At 44.3% G+C, this 12,005-nt stretch overlaps 1 protein-coding gene and 1 non-coding gene across 2 annotated transcripts in view; both read right to left on the reverse strand.

Moving 5' to 3' along the window:
- Window positions 1–12,005, reverse strand: part of LOC126267295 (uncharacterized) — a 552,396-nt gene that overhangs the window by 6,491 nt on the left and 533,900 nt on the right. The window contains exons 8-9 of the mRNA XM_049972371.1: window positions 7,577–7,720; window positions 457–581 (exon numbers count right to left, since the gene is read on the reverse strand). Of these exons, the coding sequence (XP_049828328.1) occupies window positions 457–581; window positions 7,577–7,720 (269 nt within the window). The remainder of the gene's footprint in view (window positions 1–456; window positions 582–7,576; window positions 7,721–12,005) is intronic.
- Trnal-caa (transfer RNA leucine (anticodon CAA)) lies at window positions 11,174–11,248 on the reverse strand. The gene has a single exon. It is a non-coding gene; the product is annotated as a tRNA-Leu (tRNA).

Genomic DNA, 12,005 nt, shown 5'->3' on the forward strand with positions numbered 1-12,005 from the left:
CACAATACAAGGAGTGTGTATATGCGGATGTAGGTGTGATAAAAGTTCATGGCTGAAGCCACTCTGTGTTATTGTGGCCAGTCAAAGATTTAGCTCCTGTCTTTTAGTGTATGGCCCAGACCAGACTGAAATGTTACCGAGTTTTTCATGTATTTTTGAACATTCCGTACAGGATGATATTAAACTCCATACGTGACTGGAGGAGATATCAAACGAGTCAGGAATAATTATAGTGCTAAATCTGTTGCGGATAATTCCTGAGTTTCCTAGTTTCCAAGAGGTAGGTCACCTGTGTATTGACTGTGGGCGGCCCATTTGCATCGGTGTTATTGCTCCCTGCACAGAGGGCACCTCGCCTGACGGCACGGCGGATCAGTTTTCAATATGGGCAGCTGTGACTGACGCTGGAAATGTAGCGGTGTGAGTTGCAGGCTAGAGCTCGTATTGCGTACGCACCTTGACGGGCGGTGAGGTCCTGCGGGTCGTTGAGGTAAAGCCCGTTGAGGCCACGTCCGCACGACTTCCACCACCAGCCGCCCTTCAGCATGGAGGCGCAGTTGAGGCTCGACCGGTCGTTATCCCTGCAACAAAGCGGGGGGCACCATGTAACAACACACACACAACAACGCCCATTTGGTGTGGGCATTCAGCGGCGCACATACACTTATTTGACGTGAGTGATGCACTGTTACAAACAGTGCCCAATACAGATGAGCTATATCTAAAATTATGAGTGTGTATTTTACTTTGCTTAGGGTAATAAAGAAAAATATCAGTTATTATATCAGTCTATTACATTGTTACTTTTAGTTTCCTTGACTTTTAGTTGTCAATGACTATCAATTGGTATCTGAAAAGGCTCCCTATGCTAAAACAATAAAAACACCAACAGTACATTCATTATCTGGACTAATTCTCAAATACGGACGGCGCTGTAAATACGCTACCTGACCAAAACATTGAAGCTCCCAGAAGGGGAGGAGAAAACTGAGACTTAACAGGTTGACAAGGTATGTAATGTTATTCAGTGATTGTGTTGTAACATCAAATTTACAAAGAACTTGGCAGTTCGAGCCCACTTATGAGCAAGACGTTACGCCCCCTCTGGCCTAGATCCATGCACTGATTCGGTTGGGAAAGGTGTCATAAAGCTATCGTATTTCCTCCTGTGGCAAGATGGGCGTCAACTGTTTTAACTGGTTCTTGACAACCTTCATACTTGCACTGGAAAAGAGCTGACATCCGAGCTGGCCTCACATATGTCTCACACAGATTTGGGACCTTGGTGGCCACAGGAGTGCCTCGGCATCACGCAGACGGTTCATACAAACACATGACATGTGTGGAAGAGCATTGTCCTGTTGAAAAATGGCACCGCAATACTGTCGCATGACACGTAACACTTGAGGACACAGGATATCTGTGACGTAACGTTGTGTCGTCAGAGTTCCAGCCGTGACCCGAAGTCATCCCCTCTATGACGCGAGTAGCGCCCCTGTGCCTCTTTAAAGCACTAGAACAATGAGACCTCCAACCAGGTCGTCGCCATACTCTCCAACGATGGTCATCTTCGATATTTCAGAAGCGCGACTCATCGCTGAAGCCAGTACGTTGCCAGTGGTCAAAAGTGTTTGCTTCCTTTTTTAAAAAATAACCTTTTTGTTATCTTATGAACTTATGTAGCAAATTCAACATCTTACGAACTTATATGGGTAATTCAACGTTGTAAATTGAAAATGATTTGACACTTCACACAGTTCATTGTGGCTGGGTGCTTCTGGGAGGCTGAATCTGTTTAGTTCGATTCCTCGTTCGTCTGTCTGCTACAACTTTCTTCCCTCCCTGGACTTGACGCTCTGTGTTGCTGCGTCCTAACTTTCAAGCTGTTGCTTCCTGATGTTGACAGGGGCTCGCTGGTTTGTTGGTGACGTTAAACAGTTTTTTGACGGGCACAGTTTTTTGACGGAGCCGTTTGCGTTGTGCTGTTACGGCAACCTACTCATGTGTCAAGAATTCCCTAGGCCGACTGATGCTGGTCTTCGACCATGGTGTGGTATGACATAGACATGTTCTCGTATGGCAGGCACACATTTAAAGGGGTTGTGATGCTCGTGGTACACATTACAGTGATCCTCCCTTGTGGCGGTCGTATATAGTCGACTGAAGTATGCCTGTACTCACGAGCCTAAACATCCCAACATCAGCCCACTGCCACACCTGAATATCCCAAAAATCCGGATTCGACGAGCTGGCCAAATGGAGACCCACTATGAAGTTCTTTTGAAACTCTGCCAGGTGCTCATAACGCTGCCTCACAAGAGATCGCCACATTTCTGTGTCCTTCATGGTGATCACTGAACATCTGATGCTGTTCACGCCCCTAATAGGACCTATACAGTATAGGTCTGGTAACAACACGAAACACGAACATCACTAATCCAGTTTGGTGGCCATTCTACTAACCACAGAGAACTGAAACTGTAATCATTTACATACCGTCGACGGTGTGTAAAACTTATATTGACATTCGTCGATATCTCCTCGGTGCTTCATTTGTTTTATCAGGCAGCATAGGTCGGGAATATTAGCATCTGTTTATTCGGAAGTGTTAACAAAGCTCAGATAATTTGAAATAGCAGTTTCAGGTTTATGCACAGTCTCACTTCGCTATGAAATAGACCAATTTCATGGACAAGTACAAGAAAGGTGATGGCTATAATTCTTAAATGTTCCCAGTAATCTACGAAAATTGATGTGTCTCATTTTTGAAAGCTGCAAAGAGAGTAGAAGAAACTGCGAATCAAATAAAAATCGGTTGGCACAACCTCAGAACTATGACCGAAAGTGAGGTTTCTCTAACACTACCAACGGTTAACAGCCTTACAAATTCCCAAATTATTGGTAAAGAAATAAGCACTCCTGGTGTTGAATAAGAAGTGAGAACGGCAAAATAACGGACGTACAGAAATGCATACGTTTGTAACATAAGCAAAAACCAGACTATAAACTTGAACAAAGCGACATTCCTGAAAGATAAAAATGTTTGTACCATGCTCAGATTGTTCGATTATGATAATGTCTGCACAAAAGAATGTTCGATGGTTGACTGTAGGGAAATGTATAAGGGTTTGACCTATATATACTTCTTTCGTTCTGGCAACAATTTAGAGAATCGGCATTCGAGGTGGCCTGTACAACAGTTCTGGTTCGTCCATTGCATGTGTACAAGCGCTGTGAGAATAAGAGAGATTAGGCAGCATTCCGAGGCATGTAGACGGTCATTTTTTCTTGACTCCAAACACGAAACGAATGGAAAAAAAGACACTGGTATTAATAGTACGTACCCTTCACAAAGCACTTTACAGTTCGATGCATGAAATATATTGACGAACAACTATGTAATACAACTTCAGGTTTTATTTTCATAGTCACAGTGTTTCACGTAATTTCCTCTGATCTTTGGAAATAATTTATGTAGGTAAGGGAAATAAAGTTGCTGGATGGAAACTACAATGACAGAAAAAAATCGCAACAACAAAAATTATTTAACTTAGAGTAATGAAATTTTGGGAATACACTTAGCTTGCATTTATCTCGAATCTCTCGCCCTGCGCCAAGTCCCAAGCGATTACAATAAAGTGCAGGTGACTTCTGCGTATGAGATGGGTAAAAGAATGGATCCGCTTAATTACAGAGCAATATTTTTAACACTGATTTGCTGCAAGATCCTTCAGCACATTCTCAGTTCGCATACAAGAAATTTCCTCGAGAGGGAAAAGCTACTGTTCACAAATCAGCACGGTTTTAGAAAGCACCGCTCGTGCGTAACTCATCCTGACCTTTTGTGACATGATATTCTGCAAACCCTGGATGGAGGGCAATATGTGAATGACATATTTCTTGATTTCCATAAAGCAAATGACACGGTCGCACAATGCTGACTGCTAACGAAGATACAAGCATACGGAATTGTTTTCCAGATACGTGAGAGGCACGAAGACAGAAATTAGTATTTTGTCCTCTTTAGCGGGTGTTCTTCAAAGACAGGTGTTTCGTCAGGAATCCCCCAGGGAAGTATGATAGGACAGCTGTTATTTTCTATACAGGGGTAAATTTTAAGTTGACAAACCAGAATAACCTGAAAAATAGGCTTCACAAGAAAAATGTGTAGACTCCAAAGCTGATTATTTGAAAGAGGGACATCTGCTCGTGCTAAAATTAGCACGCCACCCCAGCGCCCTGGGGGTGGAGCGGGATGCAACTTTAACATTTGAAATAGGAACCCCCATTTTTTTTTGCAGAATCGGATTCTACAAAAAAAAAACTACGTACATTTTGTCTTAAACATTTTTTTTTTTTGTTCTTGGTAGTTGGCTCTGTAAATGAAGAAAATCCATGTTCTCATTTTTGCGTGGAATATGGTTACGGATAAATAAAAAATGTTTACTTCGTAAATTTTGATTCGCTAAAACTAAAACTCTCCTTCTCACCCCATAGGGTGGGGTTTGAGAGAGAGGAATTAAAGTTTTTCAAATGTTGAGCCACATATTAATTTATTCCGCAGATTCGGATAAGTTTTGTTTGTTTCGTGGTCCTCTCTCTCAAACCCCACCCTATGGGAAGAGAGGGAGAGTTTTAGTTTTAGTGAATCAAAATTTACGAAGTAAATAAGTACTTTTTATTTATGCGTAACCATTTTCCGCGCAAAAATTAAACATGGATTTTCTTGAATTACAGCGCCAACTACCAAGAACCAAAACAAATGTTTAAGACAATATGGGCGTAGTTTTTTTTATGTAGAATGTGATTCTGCAATAAAAAATGGGGGTTCCATTTGAAATTTTAAAGTTGCCTCCAACTTCACCCACATGGGGCTGGGGTGGCGGGCTAATTTTAGCACCAGCAGATGTCCCCCTCGAAAATAATCAACTTCGGATTCTACACATTTTTTGTGGGAAGCTTATTTTTAGTGTTATTCTGGTTTGTCAATTTAAAATTTACACCCTTTATACATAAATTACATGGCGGACAGGGTAAACAGCAGTCTGCGGCTGTTTGCTGATGGTGCTGTGGTGTATGGGAAGGTTTCGTCGTTGAGTGAGTGCAGAAGGGCACAAGATGACTTAGACGAAATTTCTAGTTTGTCTGTTGAATGGCAGTTAGCTTTAAACGTAGAAAAACGTAAGTTAATGGAAATGAGTAACAAAAACAAACCCATAATGTTTGAGTATAGCACTAGTAGTATGCTGTGTGACACAGTCACTTCGATTAAATGTCTAGGGATGACGTTGCAAAGCAATACGAAATGGAAGGAGCCTGTAAGGGTTCCAGCAGGAAAGTCAAATGGTCGACTTCGGTTTATTGGGAAAATTTTAGGGAAGTGTGCTTCATCAGTAACGGAGACTGTATGTAGCACATTTTTCCGACCCGTTGTTGAGTATTGTTAGAGTGTTTGGGATCCGAACCACGTCGGACTACAGGAAGACTCTGAAGCAATTCAGAGGCGGGCTGCTAGATTTGTTACCTGTAGGTCTAAGCAAGAGGCAAGTATTACGGAAATGCTTAGACACCTCAAACGGGGATCACTGGATGTAAGGTGACGTTCTTTTCGAGGAGCACTGAGAAAATTTAGAGAATTGACATTTGGGGCTGACTGCACAATGGTTCTACTGCTGCCAACGTGCATTTCTCTAAGGACCTCGAAGATAAGATTAGAGAGATTAGGGAACGTACGGAGGTAAATATATAATCGTTTTACCTTCGCTGTATTTGCGAGTAAAACAGGAAGATAAATGATAAGTAGTGGAACAGGGTACGCTCGGCCAGGCACCATTCGGCGGCTTGTGGAGTATGTATGTAGATGTAGAAGGTGTATCAACGAAAATATTTCGCCTGTTCGAATGAAACACGTTTCTTGTTACTCCATGTCGAGGACCATGTCAGATTACGCGTCATCCAGGTGAACGGTATCTCCAAATATGCTTCGCGCAAAATTCGGAAGCTGATATGGGAAATATAAGGTGCAGTCAACAGATGGTTTTTTCAAAAGTTATCGCCAAAATTATTAATACATTTATACCACTGTGTGACAAGATAGCCAATGTGAACATGGAAAAAGTTTGCGGTTATCTACTTGTACTCACCCGTGGCGTGTGGAGATTGCACGTTGCCAAATGAATGTAACTCCCCCTTCAGGTAGAGTATGGGACTACGTCTGTTCAATGTTCAGTAAAAACAATACCAATCGCCATTGTATAGGTTTATTTCTAGGCAACCCGTTTCGACGTTACACTACGTCATCTTCACGCTAAACTGCTTCAATCCAGTAACCTTCGTGTTACAAATATAGCAGTGCCTTTAACTGGTGTCTTAATAGCTATTACGGGCTGTTGTCCAAAGAGCACGTATGCCCGTAATAGCTATTAAGACACCAGTTAAAGGCACTGCTATATTTGTAACACAAAGCTTACTGGATTGGAGCAGTTTTGGCCTGAAGATGACGTAGTGTAACGTCGAAACGGGTTGCCTAGAAATAAACCTATATAACGGCGATTGGTATTGTTTTTATTGAACATGTTGCCAAGGTTGTTTTTTGTGCGCTGCAGAAGTTTCGCTGGAAAGCCCTTGCACATCCTCCGTACAGACCCCATCTCTCCTACTCCGATTTCCATATTTTTGTGGACGGTGAAGAAATAATTCATGGCCGTCGATCTGCTTCGGATAAAGAGGTCAATGCCTGGGTACAATTATGGTTCTATAGGCAGCCGCAAACGTTTTTCCATTAAGGTATTGACCGTCTTGTCTCACAGTGAATAAATGTATTAACAGTTATGGCGATTACTTTTGAAATAATAACCAGCTTACTTACTTTTTTCCGGCTGTCTCGTTTTCATTTGACTGCCCCTTATATTATGCTACGGGAGACATTCGTCTGGGGTTTGATGGGGCCTATAGTAGTAATCGAAATACCACGACAACTATGGATCAAGTGAACATTACTGCGGCACACCTACATCTCTTCATGCTTGATATCTTACCCGACGGCAATGCCATCTTCCAGGAGGATAAATGTCCGTGTGTCAAGGTCAAAATCACGTTACAGTGGTTTTAGAAGGATGATAGCTAACTGACGTCGATCTTAAGCCGATGTAACCCATTTGCGACGTTATCGGGTGCCAACTCCGCCCGTAAGTTATGAGAGTTTAGGAGAGTTATGCACCTGTGAATAGACATCTAGCGGTACGTACCTTCGAAAACGTGACAATAGCTTGTCGAGTCAGCGCCATACACAATCACTGTTGTATTGCTTTCCAAAGGTCGACTAACACATAATTAAGAAAGCGGCAATGATGTTTTGGCACGTCATTGTGTGTACCAAATATAAAACAGCGATATACAGGCATATTTTTCTGGAATGCAATCTGAAGAAATTTTCGCTAATGCTTATTGTGTTAGATATGCGAAACAAAATAGCGGCAGCTGATAATGATTCAGCTTGAGACAAATGCGGATCTGTTTGGTAAGTAATGCCCCTTTTTCTATTCTTGCACATACTGGGGTAGACTGGAATGCTCACCTGTTGTACGTGGAGAAGGGACTGTTGTTGCTGCCGTACCAAGGGTCGTTGAGAGAGTCGCCAGCGTTGCCCTCGTAACCATCCACCTCCAGCTTGTAGTACTCGGCCTCCGAGTATATCTTGAAGTGTGAATACTGCGCGTACCTGTGAGCATTTTACATTTAGTTTTGTCAATGATACTCGAAGAGAAAGAAACAACACATACCAACACGAAGGTTTGGGTGAATTTCTTTATGTATGTGCTTAATCCTTGCAGATTATTTAAAAGAAAAGCAAAGTCACACAGTGGGAAGTCGATGAATGTGGTTTGATAATGATATGAAATTCAGATGAGCTATGTAGGAGAATTAAGAAAGTTTACAGCAAGAACAGCACAAATTTAAAACGGTAAGCTACTGAACTAAGGTTCATTTTGACGGATTTTTCAGTCACTGCTTAGTAGGGAAGTTCCATGATTAGCAATGAGAACACAAACTCTCAATGTTCTATGGTACTATAGAAAATGGGCAGTTTGTATTTTATTTTTTAAATATATATCTCTTTATATTAAAAACCAGGATGTACGTACAGTATGTATGTATATTTCACTTCTTCTCCTAAACTACTGGAGCGATGTCAGCGAAGCATCATGCACATGACACTTTCTGTCTTGAAAGAAGCAGTGTTGGGGTAAAAACACCTACCTATTATCGTGGTGGTGTTGAAAAAGTTGTCCTTCCTTACTGTGAAATGAGGAAGAACACTTCACTCTGACCATATGCTTCTCCACCATCTCTCTGTCCATCCCAACCTTTCTTCTCTATCCCTCTCATCCTTCCCACACTCTCTCTGTTCATCTCCTCCACTGTCCATCTCCGCCTCCCTGCTCTCTCTGTCCATCTCATCCTGCTTCTGTCTCTGTCCATCATCCCCACTCTCTACCTGCCCAACTGAATTTCGTGAAAACTAGCATGTTGTGTAGTTAATATGGGAATTTGTTGCAAGCAGTATATGGACGATCGGCCACGTCTGTGCAGTGACAGTGAGGAGGAGGAGGAGAAGGAGGAAGAAGATATTGAGAGGGTGGGAGGTGAATAAGGGAAGGACAGAATGAGGAGGGAGGAGGAGATGGATTAATAGACTGCATGGAGTAAGTCCCTATGTGATGGGTTCTTCAGAAAGTATACTATCCTTATCCTTAGTTATATAAAGCAAGAAGCATGCACACATGTATGTATTTATGTAAGTAAGTTTGTTTGCATGTTCAGTATACCCTCGTAAACCAATGGATCGATTACAGCCTCTTTTGGTAAACATGCTGCTTGCTCATGAAAATTAGCATTGTGGACGCTACATCCTAGCTCCCATAATAGCAGAAATATGGGAAAATATGGCTTTTCTACCTCCAGTGTGTAGGCTGCCATGCGCAAGAGGTATATTGTACAGGTAATATTGGAATGCCCTGTACAGCCTACATATGTGGATGGGCACCCCTGACCAGAGAGAGTTGAGGGAGAGGATATGGACTATGAAAGAGGAGGAAGGGTGAGGTGGACAGAGAGTGCATGGAGTTGGAGGTGGACAGAGGGGAGGAGGAGATGAATAAAGAGAGTGTGGGAAAAGATGATAAGGAATGAGGCACAAGGAGAGGATGGATAGGGAGGGGACAGAGGAGTTGGCAAGAGTGCAAAGGGAGGAGGAAATGACCAGAGAGAGGGGAGGGGATGGCCAGAGAGGAGGAAGAGGAGGATAAGGACATGGAGGATGGAGGAACATATTGGTCAGAGAGAGTGTGCAGTGAAGATGGCTGAAGGGATGGGAGGAGGAGATGGAGAGAAAGTGATAGTGGGTATGAGGCGATGGTCAAAGAGAGGAGGACGAGATGGACAGAGAGAGCAAGGAGGTGGAGATGGACAGAGGAGGAGATGTATAGAGAGAGTGTGAGAAAGAATGAGAGAGACAGAGATCCAAGGAGAGGATGGACAGGGTGGAGAAGCAATTGACTAGAGGGGAGGAGGAGATGGCCATAGAGAGGGGGGAGGAGGGGAGCTACAGGGAGCCAGGTGGAATGTGTGAAGAAATAGCAGGCAGGTGGACACGGGTGAGGGAGTGGAGGAGATGGAGAGCGAAGGGGATGAGAATATGGGCAGAGGGAAGGAGGTGGAATACATGGTTAGGGAAGGGACAAAGGAGATGGGCAAAGGGAGAAAATGGGGAGGATGAGATGGACAGAGAGAGCAGGAAGGTGGAAATGGCCAGAGAGAAGAGGGGAGGAGGAGATGGCAGAGAGAGTGCACAGGATGATGAGGTGGACACAAAGAGGAACAAAGAGGGGACAGACTGAGAGAGGGTGGAGGAGAACATGGTCAGAGAGAGGGAGGAGGAGGAGATGGTTACAGAAAGGGAGAAATGAACAAAAATGGTTCAAATGGCGCTAAGCACTATGGGACTTAATATCTTAGGCCATCAGTCCCCTAGACTTAGAACTACTTAAACCTAACTAACCTAAGGACTTCACACACATCCAGACCTGAGGCAGGATTCGAACCTGCCAACGTAGCAGCCGCGCACCTCCAGACTGAAGCGCCTAGAACCGCTCGACCACAGCGGCAGGCAGGAAATGAACAGAGAGACGGGTGGAGGAAATGCAGGAGGCACATGGAAGGTGTAGAGTGGTACTTGACAAGTGGAAATGTACAAGGCCAGGGAGATGGACAGAGAGAGGATGGAGGAAGGGGAAGGAAGATATTGTCAGATAGAGGACAGAGGAGATAAATTATGAGAGGGAAAGGAGGTGATGGACAGACAGAGAGAGTGGGAAGGAACAGAGGGACAGATATGGGAGTATGAGGTGGACAGAGGACGGAGAGACAAGGGAAGGGAAAGGAGAAAGAAGTGGACACAGAGGAGAGGACGAGGAAATGAGTGCAATATATGTGTCGAATATGTATGTGAGCTAATCTGTGGGGAGAAAGCTACAAAGATGTCTGTATTAAACTTCCTGGCAGATTAAAACTGCGTGCCCGACCGAGACACGAACTCGGGACCTTTGCCTTTCGCGGACAAGTGCTCTACCAACTGAGTTACCGAAGCACGACTCACGTCCGGTACTCACAGCTTTACTTCTGCCAGTATCCGTCTCCTACCTTCCAAACTTTACAGAAGCTCTTCTGCGAAACTTGCAGAACTAGCACTCCTGAAAGAAAGGATACTGTGGAGACATGGCTTAGCCACAGCCTGGGGTATGTTTCCAGAATGAGATTTTCACTCTGCAGCGGAGTGTGCGCTGATATGAAACTTCCTGGCAGATTAAAACTGTGTGCCCGACCGAGACTCGAACTCGGGACCTTTGCTTTCGCGGGCAAGTGCTCTACCAACTGAGCTACCGACGCACGACTCACGTCCGGTACTCACAGCTTTACTTCTGCCAGTATCTGTCTCCTACCTTCCAAACTTTACAGAACTTCTTCTGCGAAACTTGCAGAACTAGCACTCCTGAAAGAAAGGATACTGCGGAGACATGGCTTAGCCACAGCCTGGGGGATGTTTCCAGAATGAGATTTTCACTCTGCAGCGGAGTGTGCGCTGATATGAAACTTCCTGGCAGATTAAAACTGTGTGCCCGACCGAGACTCGAACTCGGGACCTTTGCCTTTTGCGGGCAAGTGCTCTACCAACTGAGCTACCGAAGCACGACTCACGTCCGGTACTCACAGCTTTACTTCTGCCAGTATCCGTCTCCTACCTTCCAAACTTTACAGAAGCTCTTCTGCGAAACTTGCAGAACTAGCAACCTGAAAGAAAGGATACTGCGGAGACATGGCTTAGCCACAGCCTGGCGGATGTTTCCAGAATGAGATTTTCACTCTGCAGCGGAGTGTGCGCTGATATGAAACTTCCTGGCAGATTAAAACTGTGTGCCCGTCCGAGACTCGAATTCGGGACCTTTGCCTTTCGCGGGCAAGTGCTCTACCAACTGAGCTACCGAAGCACGACTCACGTCCGGTACGCACAGCTTTACTTCTGCCAGTATCCGTCTCCTACCTTCCAAACTTTACAGAAGCTCTTCTGCGAAACTTGCAGAACTAGCACTCCTGAAAGAAAGGATACTGCGGAGACATGGCTTAGCCACAGCCTGGGGGATGTTTCCAGAATGAGATTTTCACTCTGCAGCGGAGTGTGCGCTGATATGAAACTTCCTGGCAGATTAAAAAGGCAAAGGTCCCGAGTTCGAGTCTCGGTCGGGCACACAGTTTTAATCTGCCAGGAAGTTTCATATCAGCGCACACTCCGCTGCAGAGTGAAAATCTCATTCTGGAAACATCCCCCAGGCTGTGGCTAAGCCATGTCTCCGCAGTATCCTTTCTTTCAGGAGTGCTAGTTCTGCAAGTTTCGCAGAAGAGCTTCTGTAAAGTTTGGAAGGTAGGAGACGGATACTGGCAGAAGTAAA

The sequence above is a fragment of the Schistocerca gregaria genome, chromosome 4, assembly GCF_023897955.1.
Source record: "Schistocerca gregaria isolate iqSchGreg1 chromosome 4, iqSchGreg1.2, whole genome shotgun sequence".
NCBI classification, from domain to species: domain Eukaryota; kingdom Metazoa; phylum Arthropoda; class Insecta; order Orthoptera; family Acrididae; genus Schistocerca; species Schistocerca gregaria.